General features: G+C 47.3%; 1 protein-coding gene across 3 annotated transcripts in view; it reads left to right on the forward strand.

The window, feature by feature from the left end:
* The window catches only part of MACF1 (microtubule actin crosslinking factor 1), a 1,225,213-nt gene that overhangs the window by 356,852 nt on the left and 845,880 nt on the right, over window positions 1–22,481 (forward strand). For all 3 annotated transcript variants that reach the window (XM_069223412.1, XM_069223414.1, XM_069223413.1), the window contains 5 exons: window positions 1,649–1,827; window positions 2,323–2,461; window positions 4,583–4,776; window positions 7,382–7,544; window positions 8,093–8,176. In XM_069223412.1, coding sequence (XP_069079513.1) covers window positions 1,649–1,827; window positions 2,323–2,461; window positions 4,583–4,776; window positions 7,382–7,544; window positions 8,093–8,176 — 759 coding nt within the window. The remainder of the gene's footprint in view (window positions 1–1,648; window positions 1,828–2,322; window positions 2,462–4,582; window positions 4,777–7,381; window positions 7,545–8,092; window positions 8,177–22,481) is intronic.

Below are 22,481 nucleotides of genomic sequence, written 5' to 3' on the forward strand. Positions count from 1 at the left end.
TGTGTCATTTTTGGACTTTGTTTATGTAGAAATGTCTAACACTCCTCTGTGATAAGCCTAAGGCTGCTCGGCCACACTACCCCCTAAAAGAGCACTTTGGGATTGCTGGAGCAAGCCCCTGTCCACTCATAAGGCAATACCTGGACTCTTTCCACAGAATACCTCATTTTGGTATAATATATAAAGAGCCAGCTTCCTACAGCCGGTCCCAGGATGCTTGTTTTCAGTCCAGGTAGGACCTGGCCTGGCAGTTCGGGCAGGACTGTTCCTATGCAGTAGCAGGGTCAGGACTTATTTACATATGGCTGGGTCCAAACTGGGGTGACGTGGCGAGCAAAATAAATCCAATGGATTTAACCCAGATCTGTGACTGGGGGTGAATGTTTGATTTTCAGCATTTTGTCCATCATCTGTTCTTTTTGCCTATACAAGCTCAGCATGTCATATCTGGAGCGTCACTGCTTCAGCATAGAACAGCACTGCCACCTTGTGCCATGCAAAGGTAGTGCTGAAAGGTGTGTGCATCCAGTTTGACCCCTAAGGAATATTCAGAAGGTGAGGAATGTGGCTAGATGTCTATCAAAAGCTTTGAGATTCCAAGGTGCAGCCCAGAGTTTTGAGTACTGCCCTTCACCTATTTATCTTCACTGATAGTGTACCGAATATCATTAATATCAGGACAGAAGACAAATGTGATAGGGATGTTGGTGTCCAGACGTCTGTTCACATTTTATAGAGCTCTATGAATGCAAGAGGATTTTTCACATCCCAACCAGGACTGACAGAACCTAGGATCCTTTTCTAACTTATTCATAGCTAGGGCTTCCAGTTTTATGGTATTATATTTTTAACAGCTCTGTATGTACTTAATGACTTTTATTTCTTGCTGTCTTTATCTCAGGATTTGTTTAAAAAAATGAGCTGAAACTAGTATATTCCCATGCTGTGAATACACACATGATAAATCAATAGATATATATGAAAGCATGCATGTGTTAATATAGACCTACCGTGTGCACAACTACTGCTGTTTATGCCTCATTAGGAAACCTCCTCAATTTCTTTAACTGCCTTGCCTTTCAATCTGCACATGTATTGGGTTATCAGTCGTGACTAACACATTTTAGAATGAATCAAGGGGCAACCTAATATCTGTGTTTATACCGGTTTAATAATAAATACAGACACAAAAATAGAGGGTTTTCTGTCTGTATTTATCTGTAAAAATCAGACAAAAACAAAAAACACTTTATCCAATGTTTTGTTTTGTGGCCCCGAAGTACACTCATTTGTTTTTCCACAAAAAAAGATAATAATGTATGAGAAGAAGTGCTTGGGACTTATATCACATTGGGATCCTGAGCTTCAGTTCCAGTTGTTCTCTCTGGAGAGAGAGGTGTGGAATGAGGGCTACCACTAGGGATATAACAGTTATGGCAGAGAGGGCGCCTTGAGGAGGGGCAGTGAGGTGCACCTGTTCATTGTAGTTGTGGGTATAAATACCTGAAAGAATGTTACTGTTTCCTAATCTTGTTCATGGTTCAGTGCCTCTCATCTGTATATCATAAAATGGATTGCTCCTTGCTCCTCTAGAACCTTTAATGGATTATGTCTGACTGATTTTTTTCTCTCTTTTCCACTCCGGCAGCGTGTGCAGGAGGACTTGCAGAGACTCCAGTCTGACCTCAGAGATGTCTCCCAGCGTTGTGTCCTCTTTTTCAAGTTGTCCCCTTCAGGATCAAGCGTCCCCACACTCCGCTCAGAACTTGATCTAGTTGTGGAGAAGATGGACACAATTTATGGCCTGTCATCAGTGTACCTGAACAAGTAAGTTAATTCTTGGGGCGTTTCAAGGGAGGCTGATGGATGATGGTGGCATAGAGGATGAACACTATAAACAGCCATCAGCGTACAGAAATAAACGAGTAAGGAGCTGGGCCTGTCGCTACAGCTCTTTCTGGCCAAAGGGATGAGTAAATAAACACTAAGTTGGCTGTCCTCAGTCTGCCTGATCTGCTTGGTAAAGTGCAAGCCGTCTTGTGTGACAGAAGGTGGCTGCTGCTTTTGGTGGGCACAATGGACACAGCGTGCTGCCTGTCATCTTTTTTTCTGACCAAGTGCTCTGATGGTGGGGGCATGGGGCACATTTGAGTGGTGTTACTAGTGGAAGAATGGACACAGTGGCCAGGATGCTCTAAAGATACTTGAAGCTTGCATAGGTGGGCAAGAGGACAGATTAGCCCTCTTCCTGTTTCTCTGCTATCTGTTGCTACATATCTGTCTGAACATGCAGTTTATTCTTTTCCTTTGTGCCCTATCTAGGCTGAAGACTGTAGATATTGTGCTACGTAGTATCCAGGGAGCCGAGGCCCTGGTCAAAGGATTTGAGGTCAGATTGAGCCAAGAGGATGCTGTCCCTGCAGACATCACGGCAATCGGATCTCAGACTGCCATCCTACAGGTAAAGTGCATCTTCAGAGAGCTCTTAATGCATCGCACAGCAGTAGCAACCTACAGTAGGCATATATACTGTGTGTTCAATCCCTGTTTTCTCAGGTTGGGTTTGATGTTGAGTGGTGTCTGTGTGTACTTGTGCAGAGAATTCTTGCCTCCTTATGCAGTCTCTCATTTCGTTTTGCAAGGGTCAACTTGCATACTTGTGCAGGGGTCTGTCTCCTTAAGTCATTGTTTAAGGGTCTAAAGACTGTGGTGCTTTATCCCATCTCTGTGTGCTGGTTCTCCTGACTCCTTGTGCAGGGGTTTGCTTGCTCAGTTTGCATTGGAGTGCCATCTCCTTTTGCTTGGTAATTATGCATCAGTCTGCTGTCCTGTCCTTATGAAACATTCTTCTAGCCCTTCGCATTGGAGTGCAGGCTTTTTGTGTATGGGTCTCCTAACTCTTTGTCCTGTGATATGCTTAACTTTATAAGCTTTTGTGTAGGTGTATGTATGCCCGTGTGTAGGTGTTTGACCTCCCTTGGAATTTTGAGCTACGACATCCTGGCTCCCTTTTCAAGGGCCCCCTGAATCTTGTTGCTACTGTTCAGAATCCCTGGTCTCCAAGCTCCTTTTTCATGGCTCTTGTCGCTGCTTTTGCAGGGTTCCCAGCCACCTTGACTGGAAATCTCCATGCTACATTTGGAGAAGCCTCTTTGTCTCTTGTCTTAAGCTCTGTAGACTTCTTGTGATGAACTATCTAACCACCTGAGTTGTACTATCCTGACCCCCTTTGTTGGCTTCTCCCAGTTCCCTGCATAAAACTCTACCAGTTCTCTGAATTGAACTCTCCTGCTTGCCTGCTCTTGTCTCTTCTGGCTTGTTTTGTTGTCACCCCTCTGCCCTCTGTGACCTTTTCCCCACTATCTTCATTGGCTTGTCCTTGCAATTGTGTATCCTGGCATCTTGCCCTGGTCTCTGCCCCCATCCTGCCCTGATCTGTGCTGGTGCTGGTTTCTCCTGGCTCATTGCACTGGTCTCTCCTTAAAGAAATCTCATTCAGATCATTGTGTGGTCTCTTTTGGACCTTATGCTGTTCTTTCCTTTCGGTGGTCTCTCGGCCCCTTACACTTGTCTCTCCAGACTCCTTGCTTTATCCTTTTCCAGCTCCCCTGGTTTAGTCGCTCCTAGCTTTTCACACTTATCTTTCGCTGTTTCTTGTTCTCTGCTCTCACGGCTGCTTGTGTTGGTCTCTCGTCTTCTTGCACATGGGCTCTCCAGGCCCCTCTTTGTGTTGAGTGCTCAGCTCCTTGCACCGAGCTCTACTAGCTCCCTGGGTTGAGCCCTCCTGGCTCCCTGGCCTGGCTCCCTGGGCCGAGCCCTCCCGGCTCCCTGGGCCGAGCCCTCCCGGCTCCCTGGGCCGAGCCCTCCCGGCTCCCTGGGCCGAGCCCTCCCGGCTCCATGGGCCGAGCCCTCTCGTCTTCTTGGCCAGAGTCCTCCCGGCTGCTTGACCAGAGCTCTCTCAGCTCCTTAGACCGAGCCTTTTCAGATCTTTGCACAGAGTTTTTCCTGCTGTTTGTTTGAGGTCTCCCAGTTCCCTGGACCGGTGTCTGACTCACAGGGCTGTTCCTGCTCCTTCTGAAGTGGTATGAACACACCCTGTGAATGGGTTTCTATGCTTGTTGTGATGGGACTCTATATTGCTTGTGAAGGGTATTCAAGGTTTCTGTGAATGGGTCTCCTGGAGCTAGGATCATCACACTCTTCATGGGGTATCACCAGGCTTCCGGTGAAGGTGTTTTGTGGTGTAGCTCCCTTCTGGTTCCTTGGGTAACTGTGTCCTTGCTCCTTGTGTAGGTGTCTTTTGGTATAAGAGACTCCAGACTTCTGGTAAAGTAATCTCCAAGCTCTTTTTGTGACTCTCTCCAAGTTCCTTTTGCAAGGGTTTCCTTCCTCCTTGTGCAACATCATCTAGCTGTTTGTGCAAGGGTTTGTCAGCTCCTTGCCCAGCAGAATTTCTGGTGTTTCTGATGTGATCTCTGCATCCTCATGCTTATTTCTTTTCTAATTTTAGAAGTCAACTTTTACTCTTTTTTTCTACTTGCTTTCTTCCATACATTTTCCTCTGCATCCCTTCCTCTTACAGCAATGGCAGGAGGAGATGCGAGAAAAGGATGCTGTGTTCACCTCACTGCAGCAGGAAATTTCTAGGGTGAAGGATGTTACGGAGCAGCTCCAGCGGATGAACCAGGATCGCAGCCCAGATGTGGAGCGTTATCAGGAGAAGGTGGCTCAGCTGCAGGAACGTTGGCACAGTGTCCACAACCAAGTGGAATTACGGTGAGTACGCTACTTTCACCAACTTTGGGGCTTTGAAATCAAATTAGTCTACGGTACTAGTTCTGGACAGCATTATACAGCAGGTTTAACTAATTTCTTTTAAGGTGCTCAATAACTGATATTTGCTGTATGTAAAGTATAAACCAGCCTGAATTGTGAGGAGTGATGGTGGAGACATTTAAAAGGTCACATGCCACTTACAGCCCAGTGCCCGGGTGGGGAGATTAGTAGAGGTGGCTGCAGCTGTGAAAGACTTTGGCTGCTACATTTGCTGCAGGTTCATCTGCTCTCAGTGCCCAGAGCTGGAATTGAATGACCCTTGAGGAACTGACTAGCAGGTCAAAGTTGAATCTGGATTCCTAATGATTTGTTTATAGGAAATCATCAGGGCTTTTTCACTGAAACACTAAATCATAGAGGAATAGGAGAGTGTTGTCAAACAGCAGGATCTATTTTGTAATAACGCAGTTAAAATATTGTATTTAAAAATAACATTCAGCTGTTGTTCCAAAGAATATCTAAAATTGCGAAAAGTATGACATTTAAATAACTACGTGCCATATGTACGAACACTTTTTCCCATAGACACAGAATGGGGAAAAACCTTTGCTACATCTGGCCCTACATTATTTAAATGCTGGCTATTATGAAAATAGTTGCCCTGCAATAAACAGGTGCTTCCCTCTCCTCCTTCAATGGCACATTATCACAACAGAATTTTTAAATACTGACTCTGTGGAAGGTTATGGACTCTTCCAAACCCAACACCCCTTTAACCTTTCCTGCCAGCTCTTCATGGACCTTCTCCTGTCTCATGTCTGAGTCTTCACTTGTTCCCGGCACTCTGCCTAATAACACCTGCCTCTGCGCCCTTAATCACCCATTTGGCCCAGCACTTACGCTAGTTCACCAACGCTTGCTTTTTAGCAGCCTTGATTGTGCTTTAAAAAGGTTTGCATTTTTTTCTTTCCTCTGTGAGCTATTTCATGTTTTAAAATATTACATTAAAAAACTTATTTTTAATGTAATGTTGATCTAAAAGTTATTGCTGTTTTTTTTTTACATACTGTGACAAAATAGTGTGTTACTGTTTCTTTTAAAAGCACCTTTCCAGGATTGGACCGACCTTACAGCAAAGAGGGAATACTAGTATATTTTAATGGGAGCAATGTGGTTTTAAGAACCCAGACCACCTTTACTTCTCAGAGTGAAATCAGATTTCCACATAAACTGAAACATGAGGCTTTTGTGTGTTCCAGACTCTTCTTCACTAGCAGAAATATCCTTTCCCAGTCAGGAACTGGAAGGGACTCTGTTACATTCTACCTGAGACAAAATGGATTAGAATTTGAATTCCTTGTTCCAGTTTCTAGAAACTGGTTAGAGAGGAAGCACAGCTATGCAAGGAGAAAAGTGAATTATGCTCAACCGCCCAGCCTGACTGTCTGGTGTCAGGGGACACTGGAGTGGCATTCAATAAGAAGCTTATTTTAAAGCTCAAAAAGGCATTCAAATCATTATCGATGAGTACCCAACTTACTCAGAATCTCTTTATTGAAATTTCCAAATCAGTAGAACAGATTGCGACAGTCGCCAAATACAGCATAGAATGGCAGGTGATCAAGTGTTACATGGGAAATATTCAGAGCGCATACACTATGAGCAGTTGGAAATACACAAGATCAGTGGCAAATTTGGCATAATACACAGGTCATACACAATATAGTGACCGTCAATTTAATTCACTCTTTTGATGTCCTTGGAGGCAGGCAGGGTATTCATGGATTAGGAGATGATTCCCGCATTGGTGAATAGGGTAATAGGTAACTTTTCTTGCTCCTTAATATTGTTCAGCAAAAAAGATGGCCAATGAACAGGATAACAATCTCACCTCAACAATAAATAAAAAGTTGCCAGATTGATTTTGGATTCTTGTGATTATGTTAAAGACATGCAGGGAAGGAATTAAAAACAAGAGTGGATGTGCATTCTGCAATGGTTATAGGTTTTGTGGGGAATTTTCCCTTCCTGGTTATTTGTCTCACCACAATTTGGAATTTAGTTAATGTTTCTAAACATTACAGCGTGCACAAAGACACAGGAAAGCTCCACAGGCAGGACCAGCTACACTCACAAACTCACTTTGGCATATATCTTTAACCCACCGTCAGAGAGGCTCTACAAGCTGCCACTCTATGCATAGGCATGTTTGTGATTTTGTCAGAGTCATATTGATAATTCTGTCATAATAATTTTACAGCTTGTCTATCTAGAGAGTGATCTATTACCCCTGAGGTTTCTCGGAGAGCATGTGGCAGAAGCAAACATTGTTTTATTATCATGCAATAACTACATCTGTTGATGATGCCCACAGTTAGAGCATTGTAAATTACTAGTCTGTTGCAAACGAGAGTCGCATTACAGACTCAACCTGTAGATGGTAGAATATGCGTAGAATGTGATGCAAAAGCATTGTTTCTTTTAATTGTTTTAATGCCCACAATGGAGATTAATGGTTTGGAGGTAACTTTTCTTATGACTACAGGGCTTTCATAAAACTCTTGTTTCCTAGAATTAGCTAATTATGTATTGCATTATCTTTCAGCCAATCAGAGCTTGAGAGCATTCAAAATGTACTCAAAGATTTCCGAGGCAGCCACGGGGCTTTGATTAGTTGGATTGAGACAACCACCGCTCAGCAGGAGCAGATGAAACCAGGAAAGAGTCAAGACTCCAAAGTGCTCTCTGAGCAGCTCAGCCAACAAACGGTAAGACAAGGGTGATGGGTCAGCTCTAGAGTAACAATAGGGAGCATGGTGCACATGAGAGGAGGAAGCTAGGAAGAAAGCAGTTCAGCCTAGGTAGTGGAAGGACATATTAGAGGGGCAACTCCAGAAAAATGATTGTAGGTAATGACACACAGAGACTGGATTTTTAGGTTCATCAAACCTGAGGTGAGGTTTGGAAGGCTACACACTGACTGAGCTAACTTTGCTGTGTTTCAGGGAACGGAAAGGCACAGGCAAAAGAGAAGGGAAGTGGTTGTAGGGGCAAACATGTCAGGGGCATCACGGAAAGGCAGTTTTTGAGAAGTTTTGCTGGAGCCCAGAGTGAGCTGCTAGAGTCCCCATGAGAAGTGATGTTTGAATGACTTTAAGTCCACTATAGATAAAGGAATGTGTTAAAGGAATGGGAAATATGTAGAAGGAATGAGTGGCTTGAGGTGTCAAGCAGCAGTGGCGCCATCTAAAACTTAGCAGGAGTTCTGAGTTGGAAATAATTCTGTTGCCCTTCGTTTGTTTTGTATTTTCCTAAGGCATTGGTTGCAGAAATTGAGCGGAATCAGGCACAGCTGGACGAATGTCAGCGGATTTCTCAGCAGTACTCGTCTAGCGTGAAGGTATAGACACTATTTACTTCTTATGTAAATGTAATAGCTTCTGTTGCTGTAGAGACACAGGCTCTGTATACTCTCCTGCCATCTAATGCTGGGCTCAGACATTTGTACGTTGCTTTTCTTCAAATAAATCTTTCGAGTCAAGACGCCCTTAGCTGGCAATGCGCATGTGCATAGACTACATATTAGAGTTTTTTCTTTCTGCCATCATTTTCAGATGTGTAGCAACGGGGCTCCTTCTTTAGCACTTGAATACCTTAATTTCACGTCTACTTCATCCTTCTTTGTCCCCAGTAACACCGAAACACATTCCACATGATGACCATTCTGTTTTCTCAGTAAAGCAATTTAGTGGATGCCAACCTACTCCAACTCCTCACCATCTGGGCCTCCAGAGCCTCCCTCTATAATTTACGCAGGCAAGAATGCGTCAACTGTAATGGCAAGAGTGTCCTTTCAATAACATCCACGGTGCCATTCCAATTTTCCTTGGACTGACCACCATCAGGTCTACAATCTCTGTCATTCCCCTGATCATGACAATACCATGTGCATGGCCAGTCTTACCTTTTGGTCCAAAAAGACACTTCCGTTCTGACGGTAGGTCCATCAGTGGATGCAGCGACAGTAGTTGGAATATACCTCTGGTACCTTTGGGGTACATGGTACCTGGCAGAGGACCAAGAACAAGCAGGACTTTCAAGATCACAACTGGTCCAGTCGTCTCTGAGCCCAGAGCAAGAACAGCAGCAGGACAGCAGTACCTCACAGACACAGGCGAAGACGTTGACAGAGTACCATATCCTCTGAACCAAAGTTTGATCTAGGTACCATAAGGGCCAAGCACAGAGCCCAGTGCTTAAAAGACAGGCCTCCAATGCCTTCGGGCCATGAGCTGTACTTACCAAAGACTTCAGAGCCAACAGTGCTCCCTCAGGCACCGAAGCAGTCCGCCCTTCAAGCCCAAAGACCATCTACAGGCCCGAAGCTGAAAGGAACTTTGTCTCCCACACCAAAAATTGCTCCTGCACTGAAACCTCCAATGATGCTGAAACAGTCTTCGATGCCAAAACTGCTGCTATCTCCAAGAGCCCACCCATTTCAGAGAGCACCTTCATTGATGGGCTATGAATGCTCAAAGCAACCAATCATCCTTTGCCTGCAGGAATAGTGCTCTACAGAAATGCTTGTTCATCCTCAAACAGGCAAACATCACCATCAAAACTGACCGAGTCTCTGCCTAGAAGGGGATGCTCACTTTTAAGGAGGAAATTGCTTATGACCCTCCATTACCTCCCATTCTCAGGAAGCATAAAGACGGGGACGTGAGCTCCATCCGTCATCTGCCGTCACCACCTCTCTGTTCTCCTCTATCTCCATCTCCTCATCCTCTGTATTCTTCAACCCCTCTTCCACTCCTACACACCTGCCCTCTTCCCCACTATCTAGAAGGGTCACCTCTTTTTCATTTGGGAAGGCAGCCCAATGCACCATATAGACTCTTACAACACACTGTATGACCCTATGCCTACGGACGACCTGTGAAGCAATTGAAAGGTTGTTTCACTAGGTGACACAGATCCTGATCTGTTTCCAGCTAGGTCATTCCCTCCAGGCAACACTATCTCTTATCAAAAAGTAATTCAGAGGGCTGCTACTTACCTTAAAGTAGATATTCATGTCCTCCAGGAAGACAATTGCTGCCTGGTAGAGATGCGATCCAAAACGCAGCACACAGTCCAGTTCCTGCTCATGCTTAAAAGATGCTCAAGACCACCAAAGATACTTTTAAAGACCCTGTTAAAGCTAGGATAGTCACCTCATGGGTCACAAGAAGTACAGAGCCTCTCCCAGCAACCCTCCCTGTATCCGTGATCAGCTTCCACCTGATTCTTTAGTGGTGTAGTTTACTTGCAAGTGTGCCAATGCTAAGGCCACAGGAGATGCTCCCCCTTCAGGTAAGGAAAGCAAAAAGGTAGAAGTGGCAGACAAGAGTGTAGCTGTGCAAACAGCTACCCACTGGGGGATTGCCAACTCTGTCAGTTTGCTCTCCTGGTATGATAGGGCAAAGTGGGACAAGATGCACGGCCTCCTCAACTGTCTCCCTGAGGAATTCAGGCAGAGGGGGGAGGAGTTGAAGGCAGAGGGTAAAACGTTTTCAAACACCATCATCTGCAGTGCCCTAGATCCTGCTGACACTGCGACCTGTAGTATTAATACTAGTGTCCTTTCATCTGATTTCTGTTTTTTAACCAGAACAAGATGCCTTTGCTTATCCTGCTCTTTGATGGGGAACACTTTCAGTCTGCAGGATGACCAAATATTGGAGAAAATGAAAAAATATATATTGACACAGCCAATCCATTGGTGCTCTGCAGACATCCACTCTGAGGGACTCCTTTCTGAGGCAGTAGTGCAGGCAGTAAAACTACCTCCCCAGACACCCTTTCTTCCTGTCAGAGACATCGGCAGGCCTACTACCAGCATTTTCCAAAGGAATACTGTAGGAAGTTGGCTCTGTATGTGCTATTTCAAAGTAAGGAATAGCATGCACAGAGTCCAAGGGTTCCCCTTAGAGGTAAAATAGTGGTAAAAAGAGATAATACTAATGCTCTATTTTGTGGTAGTGTGGTCGAGCAGTAGGCTTATCCAAGGAGTAGTGTTAAGCATTTGTTGTACATACACATAGACAATAAATGAGGTACACACACTCAGAGACAAATCCAGCCAATAGGTTTTTATATAGAAAAATATCTTTTCTTAGTTTATTTTAAGAACCACAGGTTCAAATTCTACATGTAATATCTCATTCGAAAGGTATTGCAGGTAAGTACTTTAGGAACTTCAAATCATCAAAATTGCATGTATACTTTTCAAGTTATTCACAAATAGCTGTTTTAAAAGTGGACGCTTAGTGCAATTTTCACAGTTCCTAGGGGAGGTAAGTATTTGTTAGGTTAACCAGGTAAGTAAGACACTTACAGGGCTTAGTTCTTGGTCCAAGGTAGCCCACCGTTGGGGGTTCAGAGCAACCCCAAAGTCACCACACCAGCAGCTCAGGGCCGGTCAGGTGCAGAGTTCAAAGTGGTGCCCAAAACACATAGGCTAGAATGGAGAGAAGGGGGTGCCCCGGTTCCGGTCTGCTTGCAGGTAAGTACCCGCGTCTTCGGAGGGCAGACCAGGGGGGTTTTGTAGGGCACCGGGGGGGACACAAGCCCACACAGAAATTTCACCCTCAGCAGCGCGGGGGCGGCCGGGTGCAGTGTAGAAACAAGCGTCGGGTTTGTAATGGAAGTCAATGGGAGATCTAGGGATCTCTTCAGCGCTGCAGGCAGGCAAGGGGGGGGTTCCTCGGGGAAACCTCCACTTGGTCAAGGGAGAGGGACTCCTGGGGGTCACTCCTCCAGTGAAAGTCCGGTCCTTCAGGTCCTGGGGGCTGCGGGTGCAGGGTCTCTCCCAGGTGTCGGGACTTTGGATTCAAAGAGTCGCGGTCAGGGGAAGCCTCGGGATTCCCTCTGCAGGCGGCGCTGTGGGGGTTCAGGGGGGACAGGTTTTTGTACTCACAGTCTTAGAGTAGTCCTGGGGTCCCTCCTGAGGTGTTGGATCGCCACCAGCCGAGTCGGGGTCGCCGGGTGCAGTGTTGCAAGTCTCACGCTTCTTGCGGGGAGCTTGCAGGGTTCTTTAAAGCTGCTGGAAACAAAGTTGCAGCTTTTCTTGGAGCAGGTCCGCTGTCCTCGGGAGTTTCTTGTCTTTTCGAAGCAGGGGCAGTCCTCAGAGGATGTCGAGGTCGCTGGTCCCTTTGGAAGGCGTCGCTGGAGCAGGATCTTTGGAAGGCAGGAGACAGGCCGGTGAGTTTCTGGAGCCAAGGCAGTTGTCGTCTTCTGGTCTTCCTCTGCAGGGGTTTTCAGCTAGGCAGTCCTTCTTCTTATAGTTGCAGGAATCTAATTTTCTAGGGTTCAGGGTAGCCCTTAAATACTAAATTTAAGGGCGTGTTTAGGTCTGGGGGGTTAGTAGCCAATGGCTACTAGCCCTGAGGGTGGGTACACCCTCTTTGTGCCTCCTCCCAAGGGGAGGGGGTCACAATCCTAACCCTATTGGGGGAATCCTCCATCTGCAAGATGGAGGATTTCTAAAAGTTAGAGTCACTTCAGCTCAGGACACCTTAGGGGCTGTCCTGACTGGCCAGTGACTCCTCCTTGTTTTTCTCATTATTTTCTCCGGCCTTGCCGCCAAAAGTGGGGCCTGGCCGGAGGGGGCGGGCAACTCCACTAGCTGGAGTGTCCTGCTGGGTTGGCACAAAGGAGGTGAGCCTTTGAGGCTCACCGCCAGGTGTGACAATTCCTGCCTGGGAGAGGTGTTAGCATCTCCACCCAGTGCAGGCTTTGTTACTGGCCTCAGAGTGACAAAGGCACTCTCCCCATGGGGCCAGCAACATGTCTCGGTTTGTGGCAGGCTGCTAAAACTAGTCAGCCTACACAGATAGTCGGTTAAGTTTCAGGGGGCACCTCTAAGGTGCCCTCTGTGGTGTATTTTACAATAAAATGTACACTGGCATCAGTGTGCATTTATTGTGCTGAGAAGTTTGATACCAAACTTCCCAGTTTTCAGTGTAGCCATTATGGTGCTGTGGAGTTCGTGTTTGACAAACTCCCAGACCATATACTCTTATGGCTACCCTGCACTTACAATGTCTAAGGTTTTGTTTAGACACTGTAGGGGTACCATGCTCATGCACTGGTACCCTCACCTATGGTATAGTGCACCCTGCCTTAGGGCTGTAAGGCCTGCTAGAGGGGTGACTGACCTATACTTGCATAGGCAGTGAGAGGCTGGCATGGCACCCTGAGGGGAGTGCCATGTCGACTTACTCGTTTTGTCCTCACTAGCACACACAAGCTGGCAAGCAGTGTGTCTGTGCTGAGTGAGAGGTCTCCAGGGTGGCATAAGACATGCTGCAGCCCTTAGAGACCTTCCTTGGCATCAGGGCCCTTGGTACTAGAAGTACCAGTTACAAGGGACTTATCTGGATGCCAGGGTCTGCCAATTGTGGATACAAAAGTACAGGTTAGGGAAAGAACACTGGTGCTGGGGCCTGGTTAGCAGGCCTCAGCACACTTTCAATTGTAAACATAGCATCAGCAAAGGCAAAAAGTCAGGGGGCAACCATGCCAAGGAGGCATTTCCTTACACAACCCCCCCCCAAACGAAAGAGGATGAGACTAACCTTTCCCAAGAGAGTCTTCATTTTCTAAGTGGAAGAACCTGGAAAGGCCATCTGCATTGGCATGGGCAGTCCCAGGTCTGTGTTCCACTATAAAGTCCATTCCCTGTAGGGAGATGGACCACCTCAACAGTTTAGGATTTTCACCTTTCATTTGCATCAGCCATTTGAGAGGTCTGTGGTCAGTTTGAACTAGGAAGTGAGTCCCAAAGAGGTATGGTCTCAGCTTCTTCAGGGACCAAACCACAGCAAAGGCCTCCCTCTCAATGGCACTCCAACGCTGCTCCCTGGGGAGTAACCTCCTGCTAATGAAAGCAACAGGCTGGTCAAGGCCATCATCATTTGTTTGGGACAAAACTGCCCCTATCCCATGTTCAGAGGCATCAGTCTGCACAATGAACTGCTTAGAATAATCTGGAGCTTTGAGAACTGGTGCTGAGCACATTGCCTGTTTCAGGGTGTCAAAGGCCTGTTGGCATTCCACAGTCCAGTTTACTTTCTTGGGCATTTTCTTGGAGGTGAGTTCAGTGAGGGCTGTCACAATGGATCCATATCCCTTCACAAACCTCCTGTAATACCCAGTCAAGCCAAGGAATGCCCTGACTTGAGTCTGGGTTTTTGGAGCTACCCAGTCCAGAATAGTCTGGATCTTGGGTTGGAGTGGCTGAACTTGGCCTCCACCTACAAGGTGTCCCAAGTAAACCACAGTTCCCTGCCCTATCTGGCATTTGGATGCCTTGATAGAGAGGCCTGCCGATTGCAGAGCCTTCAAAACCTTCCTCAGGTGGACCAGGTGATCCTGCCAGGTGGAGCTAAAGACAGCAATATCATCAAGATAAGCTGTGCTAAAGGACTCCAAGCCAGCAAGGACTTGATTCACCAACCTTTGGAAGGTGGCAGGGGCATTCTTTAAACCAAAGGGCATAACAGTAAACTGATAATGCCCATCAGGTGTGGAGAATGCTGTCTTTTCTTTTGCTCCAGGTGCCATTTTTATTTGCCAGTACCCTGCTGTCAAGTCAAAGGTACTTAGAAATTTGGCAGCACCTAATTTGTCTATGAGCTCATCAGCTCTTGGAATTGGATGAGCATCTGTCTTGGTGACAGAATTGAGCCCTCTGTAGTCCACACAAAACCTCATCTCTTTCTTTCCATCTTTGGTGTGAGGTTTGGGGACTAAGACCACTGGGCTAGCCCAGGGGCTGTCAGAGCGCTCAATTACTCCCAATTCCAGCATCTTGTGGACTTCCACCTTGATGCTTTCTTTGACATGGTCAGATTGTCTAAAGATTTTGTTCTTGACAGGCATGCTGTCTCCTGTGTCCACATCATGGGTACACAGGTGTGTCTGACCAGGGGTCAAGGAGAAGAGTTCAGGAAACTGTTGTAGGACTCTCCTACAATCAGCTTGCTGTTGGCCAGAGAGGGTGTCTGAGTAGATCACTCCATCTACTGTGCCATCTTTTGGGTCTGATGACAGAAGGTCAGGGAGAGGTTCACTCTCTGCCTCCTGATCCTCATCTGTTACCATCAACAGATTCACATCAGCCCTGTCATGGAAGAGCTTAAGGCGGTTCACATGGATCACCCTCTTGGGGCTCCTGCTTGTGCCCAGGTCCACCAGGTAGGTGACCTGACTCTTCCTTTCTAGTACTGGGTAAGGGCCACTCCATTTGTCCTGGAGTGCCCTGGGAGCCACAGGCTCCAGAACCCAGACTTTCTGCCCTGGTTGGAACTCAACTAGTGCAGCCTTTTGGTCATACCAAAACTTCTGGAGCTGTTGGCTGGCCTCAAGGTTTTTGGTTGCCTTTTCCATGTACTCTGCCATTCTAGAGCGAAGGCCAAGTACATAGTCCACTATGTCCTGTTTAGGCTCATGGAGAGGTCTCTCCCAGCCTTCTTTAACAAGGGCAAGTGGTCCCCTTACAGGATGACCAAACAAAAGTTCAAAGGGTGAGAATCCTACTCCCTTCTGTGGCACCTCTCTGTAAGCGAAAAGCAGACATGGCAAGAGGACATCCCATCTCCTTTTGAGCTTTTCTGGGAGCCCCATGATCATGCCTTTTAATGTCTTGTTGAATCTCTCAACCAAGCCATTAGTTTGTGGATGGTATGGTGTAGTGAATTTATAAGTCACTCCACACTCATTCCACATGTGCTTTAGGTATGCTGACATGAAGTTGGTACCTCTGTCAGACACCACCTCCTTAGGGAAACCCACTCTGGTAAAGATATCAATGAGGGCCTTGGCTACTGCAGGGGCAGTAGTCGACCTAAGGGGAATAGCTTCAGGATACCTGGTAGCATGATCCACTACTACCAGGATATACATATTTCCTGAGGCTGTGGGAGGTTCTAGTGGACCAACTATGTCCACACCCACTCTTTCAAAGGGAACCCCCACCACTGGGAGTGGAATGAGGGGGGCCTTTGGATGCCCACCTGTCTTACCACTGGCTTGACAGGTGGGGCAGGAGAGGCAAAACTCCTTAACCATGTTGGACATATTGGGCCAGTAGAAGTGGTTGACTAACCTCTCCCACGTCTTGGTTTGTCCCAAATGTCCAGCAAGGGGAATGTCATGGGCCAATGTTAGGATGAACTCTCTGAACAACTGAGGCACTACCACTCTCCTAGTGGCACCAGGTTTGGGGTCTCTGGCCTCAGTGTACAGGAGTCCATCTTCCCAATAGACCCTATGCGTTCCATTTTTCTTGCCTTTGGACTCTTCAGCAGCTTGCTGCCTAAGGCCTTCAAGAGAGGGACAGGTTTCTTGTCCCTTACACAGCTCCTCCCTTGAGGGTCCCCCTGGGCCTAAGAGCTCAACCTGGTAAGGTTCAAGCTCCAAAGGCTCAGTTCCCTCAGAGGGCAGAACTTCTTCCTGAGAAGAGAGGTTCCCTTTCTTTTGCTGTGTTGCAGTTGGTTTCCCAACTGACTTTCCTTTCCTCTTGGTAGGCTGGGCCATTCTTCCAGACTCCAGCTCTACTTGTTCACCCTGTGCCTTGCACTGTGCTCTTGTTTTCACACACACCAGTTCAGGGATACCCAGCATTGCTGCATGGGTTTTTAGTTCTACCTCAGCCCATGCTGAGGACTCCAGGTCATTTCCAAGCAGACAGTCCACTGGGATATTTGAGGAGACCACCACCTGTTTCAGGCCATTGACCCCTCCCCATTCTAAAGTAACCATTGCCATGGGATGTACTTTTTTCTGATTGTCAGCGTTGGTGACTGTGTAAGTTTTTCCAGTCAGGTATTGGCCAGGGGAAACCAGTTTTTCTGTCACCATGGTGACACTGGCACCTGTATCCCTCAGGCCCTCTATTCTAGTCCCATTAATTAAGAGTTGCTGTCTGTATTTTTGCATGTTAGGCGGCCAGACAGCTAGTGTGGCTAAATCCACCCCACCCTCAGAAACTAGAGTAGCTTCAGTGTGGACCCTGATTTGCTCTGGGCACACTGTTGATCCCACTTGGAGACTAGCCATACCAGTGTTACCTGGATGGGAGTTTGGAGTGGAACCTTTCTTGGGACAGGCCTTGTCTCCAGTTTGGTGTCCATGCTGTTTACAGCTATGACACCAGGCCTTTTTGGGATCAAAGTTTTTACCCTTGTACCCATTGTTTTGTGAAGAGGCTCTGGGCCCACCCTCCTGTGCAGGTTTTTGGGGGCCTGTAGAAGACTCTTTACTATTTTTAGTTTTGGTTGTCTCATCACCCTTCCCCTGGGGAGTCTTTGTGACCCCTTTCTTTTGGTCACCCCCTGTTGAAGTCTTGGACACCCTTGTCTTGACCCAATGGTCCGCCTTCTTTCCCAATTCTTGGGGAGAAATTGGTCCTAGGTCTACCAGATGCTGATGCAGTTTATCATTGAAACAATTACTTAACAGGTGTTCTTTCACAAATAAATTGTACAGCCCATCATAATTACTTACACCACTGCCTTGAATCCAACCATCTAGTGTTTTCACTGAGTAGTCTACAAAGTCAACCCAGGTCTGGCTCGAGGATTTTTGAGCCCCCCTGAATCTAATCCTATACTCCTCAGTGGAGAATCCAAAGCCCTCAATCAGGGTACCCTTCATGAGGTCATAAGATTCTGCATCTTGTCCAGAGAGTGTGAGGAGTCTATCCCTACACTTTCCTGTGAACATTTCCCAAAGGAGAGCACCCCAGTGAGATCTGTTCACTTTTCTGGTTACACAAGCCCTCTCAAAAGCTGTGAACCATTTGGTGATGTCATCACCATCTTCATATTTAGTTACAATCCCTTTAGGGATTTTCAACATGTCAGGAGAATCTCTGACCCTATTTATGTTGCTGCCACCATTGATGGGTCCTAGGCCCATCTCTTGTCTTTCCCTCTCTATGGCTAGGATCTGTCTTTCCAAAGCCAATCTTTTGGCCATCCTGGCTAACTGGATGTCCTCTTCACTGGGGCTATCCTCAGTGATTTCAGAGGTGTTGGTCTCTCCTGTTAGGGAACCAGCATCTCTGACTATTATTTTAGGAGTCAGGGTTTGAGGGACCCGGTTCTCCCTAGATAGGACTGGTAGGGGGGAATTTTCCTCCAAGTCACTATCCTCTTCCTCTGAGTTGCCACCCTCAGAGGGGTTGGCCTTTTCAAACTCTGCCAAAAGCTCCTGGAGCTGTATTTTGGTAGGTTTGGGGCCCATTGTTATTTTCTTTATTTTACAGAGTGACCTTAGCTCCCTCATCTTAAGATGGAGGTAAGGCGTGGTGTCGAGTTCCACCACAGTCACATCTGTGCTAGACATTTTGCTTCTAAAAGTTGGAATACTTTTTAAGAATCTACAACTGGTTCTAGAATCTAATTCAAACTTTTACAAACTTTTAAACTCTAAAAGAAATGCTAAACAGGATCTAACACAAGGCCCTAGCAGGTCTTTTAAGAATTTAGAAAACTTTTCAAATTGCAAAAATCAATTTCTAATGACAATTTTGGAATTTGTCGTGTGATCAGGTATTGGCTGAGTAGTCCAGCAAATGCAAAGTCTTGTACCCCACCGCTGATCCACCAATGTAGGAAGTTGGCTCTGTATGTGCTATTTCAAAGTAAGGAATAGCATGCACAGAGTCCAAGGGTTCCCCTTAGAGGTAAAATAGTGGTAAAAAGAGATAATACTAATGCTCTATTTTGTGGTAGTGTGGTCGAGCAGTAGGCTTATCCAAGGAGTAGTGTTAAGCATTTGTTGTACATACACATAGACAATAAATGAGGTACACACACTCAGAGACAAATCCAGCCAATAGGTTTTTATATAGAAAAATATCTTTTCTTAGTTTATTTTAAGAACCACAGGTTCAAATTCTACATGTAATATCTCATTCGAAAGGTATTGCAGGTAAGTACTTTAGGAACTTCAAATCATCAAAATTGCATGTATACTTTTCAAGTTATTCACAAATAGCTGTTTTAAAAGTGGACGCTTAGTGCAATTTTCACAGTTCCTAGGGGAGGTAAGTATTTGTTAGGTTAACCAGGTAAGTAAGACACTTACAGGGCTTAGTTCTTGGTCCAAGGTAGCCCACCGTTGGGGGTTCAGAGCAACCCCAAAGTCACCACACCAGCAGCTCAGGGCCGGTCAGGTGCAGAGTTCAAAGTGGTGCCCAAAACACATAGGCTAGAATGGAGAGAAGGGGGTGCCCCGGTTCCGGTCTGCTTGCAGGTAAGTACCCGCGTCTTCGGAGGGCAGACCAGGGGGGTTTTGTAGGGCACCGGGGGGGACACAAGCCCACACAGAAATTTCACCCTCAGCAGCGCGGGGGCGGCCGGGTGCAGTGTAGAAACAAGCGTCGGGTTTGTAATGGAAGTCAATGGGAGATCTAGGGATCTCTTCAGCGCTGCAGGCAGGCAAGGGGGGGGTTCCTCGGGGAAACCTCCACTTGGTCAAGGGAGAGGGACTCCTGGGGGTCACTCCTCCAGTGAAAGTCCGGTCCTTCAGGTCCTGGGGGCTGCGGGTGCAGGGTCTCTCCCAGGTGTCGGGACTTTGGATTCAAAGAGTCGCGGTCAGGGGAAGCCTCGGGATTCCCTCTGCAGGCGGCGCTGTGGGGGTTCAGGGGGGACAGGTTTTTGTACTCACAGTCTTAGAGTAGTCCTGGGGTCCCTCCTGAGGTGTTGGATCGCCACCAGCCGAGTCGGGGTCGCCGGGTGCAGTGTTGCAAGTCTCACGCTTCTTGCGGGGAGCTTGCAGGGTTCTTTAAAGCTGCTGGAAACAAAGTTGCAGCTTTTCTTGGAGCAGGTCCGCTGTCCTCGGGAGTTTCTTGTCTTTTCGAAGCAGGGGCAGTCCTCAGAGGATGTCGAGGTCGCTGGTCCCTTTGGAAGGCGTCGCTGGAGCAGGATCTTTGGAAGGCAGGAGACAGGCCGGTGAGTTTCTGGAGCCAAGGCAGTTGTCGTCTTCTGGTCTTCCTCTGCAGGGGTTTTCAGCTAGGCAGTCCTTCTTCTTGTAGTTGCAGGAATCTAATTTTCTAGGGTTCAGGGTAGCCCTTAAATACTAAATTTAAGGGCGTGTTTAGGTCTGGGGGGTTAGTAGCCAATGGCTACTAGCCCTGAGGGTGGGTACACCCTCTTTGTGCCTCCTCCCAAGGGGAGGGGGTCACAATCCTAACCCTATTGGGGGAATCCTCCATCTGCAAGATGGAGGATTTCTAAAAGTTAGAGTCACTTCAGCTCAGGACACCTTAGGGGCTGTCCTGACTGGCCAGTGACTCCTCCTTGTTTTTCTCATTATTTTCTCTGGCCTTGCCGCCAAAAGTGGGGCCTGGCCGGAGGGGGCGGGCAACTCCACTAGCTGGAGTGTCCTGCTGGGTTGGCACAAAGGAGGTGAGCCTTTGAGGCTCACCGCCAGGTGTGACAATTCCTGCCTGGGAGAGGTGTTAGCATCTCCACCCAGTGCAGGCTTTGTTACTGGCCTCAGAGTGACAAAGGCACTCTCCCCATGGGGCCAGCAACATGTCTCGGTTTGTGGCAGGCTGCTAAAACTAGTCAGCCTACACAGATAGTCGGTTAAGTTTCAGGGGGCACCTCTAAGGTGCCCTCTGTGGTGTATTTTACAATAAAATGTACACTGGCATCAGTGTGCATTTATTGTGCTGAGAAGTTTGATACCAAACTTCCCAGTTTTCAGTGTAGCCATTATGGTGCTGTGGAGTTCGTGTTTGACAAACTCCCAGACCATATACTCTTATGGCTACCCTGCACTTACAATGTCTAAGGTTTTGTTTAGACACTGTAGGGGTACCATGCTCATGCACTGGTACCCTCACCTATGGTATAGTGCACCCTGCCTTAGGGCTGTAAGGCCTGCTAGAGGGGTGACTGACCTATACTTGCATAGGCAGTGAGAGGCTGGCATGGCACCCTGAGGGGAGTGCCATGTCGACTTACTCGTTTTGTCCTCACTAGCACACACAAGCTGGCAAGCAGTGTGTCTGTGCTGAGTGAGAGGTCTCCAGGGTGGCATAAGACATGCTGCAGCCCTTAGAGACCTTCCTTGGCATCAGGGCCCTTGGTACTAGAAGTACCAGTTACAAGGGACTTATCTGGATGCCAGGGTCTGCCAATTGTGGATACAAAAGTACAGGTTAGGGAAAGAACACTGGTGCTGGGGCCTGGTTAGCAGGCCTCAGCACACTTTCAATTGTAAACATAGCATCAGCAAAGGCAAAAAGTCAGGGGGCAACCATGCCAAGGAGGCATTTCCTTACAAATACTCTAGAGGCACATTTAGGAACAGCAACAATAGAGGTAGAGGCAAGGGAGCCTCCAGTAAAGAGATCTCGACTGACAAAGGGCACCATTGAGCCACTGCCCACCCAACAACAGGGCATGTGGGGATATTCACTACACTTCCCCCATTCTGATCCTCGGCCCGCAGTGCTGTGGGATCTCATACCTCTAGTCCAGCAAGGAGACTACATGGCGGCGTTAGACTTCAAGGATGCTTAAATCAACATTCCCATCCATCCCGCCCTCCAACACTACCTGCATTTCCTGGTAAGCGGTCAGCATTATCATTTGAAAATACTCAGCATAAGCGTTGCCATTGCCCCAAGGGTGTTCACCAAGTGCCTGCAGTGGGGCCTCCCACTTAAAGGGGGAGGGCATCCATGAGTTTCCCTATTTCGAAGATTGGCTGGTCAACATTGCAAGCAGCCACACACACAATTGACTTTCTCACTTCTTCAATTCAGCACAGTCTTGGGTTCACTGTAAACATGGCCAAGCCCCACCGCCAACCTTTACTAGGAACGCTTTTAAATTCAGTGATAGCTAAAGAGTACCGAAGTCCTCAAAGAGTAGCAGTCTTTGGCCAACTTCTAAATCTTTTTCAGCCACTTTACCTCACAGTAAAAACTGTAATGCTCCTGTTGATGTGATGGTCTGGTGCATCCCAGGCCGGGCTACATGTGCCTGTCAAAAAGGTCATAAGCAGGCGGTCATATGGAAGATCTAGTGTTGGTAATGGCCAGCACCCATCACTCTCTAGTGGAACATCAACAATTTCTTGCAGGGCAGACCTATCCTGGACCCCATTCTGCCGGTCACCATTACCACGGATGCCTCCCAAACTGGGTGGGGGGCCCACCTTGACTACAACAAAGTGTAGGGTGTGCGGACTCCTCAACAGCAGTGCCACCACATCAACTATCTGAAGCATCTGGTGGTCTGACCTACCATTAAAGCCTTCCTACCACTTATCCAGGGCTAAGTATTACTGTTCAGGACAGACAATATGACAGCCATATACTACCTTCAGAAACGGTTGTGGGGGAGAGGATGGGCAGGGGGATCATTCCCAATGTAGACATGTTTGCGACCGCCGAGAACAAAACATGCAAAACTTCACCTCCAGGTACCCACACCCTTGATCCATGGACAGTGCATTATATTTCATCTGGTCTGGGATATTTGCCTACTCTTTTCCACCTTTCCCGGTCTGTCCATTGATAGTACGATAGATGCTGCAAACATCATTAACCCTCATTGTGGTGGCCCCCACCTGGGCCAGACAGCCTTGATATCAGCCCTACTAGAGATGTTCACCTCGAGAGGCTCCCCAATGGT

The sequence above is a fragment of the Pleurodeles waltl genome, chromosome 3_1, assembly GCF_031143425.1.
Source record: "Pleurodeles waltl isolate 20211129_DDA chromosome 3_1, aPleWal1.hap1.20221129, whole genome shotgun sequence".
Lineage (NCBI taxonomy): Eukaryota > Metazoa > Chordata > Amphibia > Caudata > Salamandridae > Pleurodeles > Pleurodeles waltl.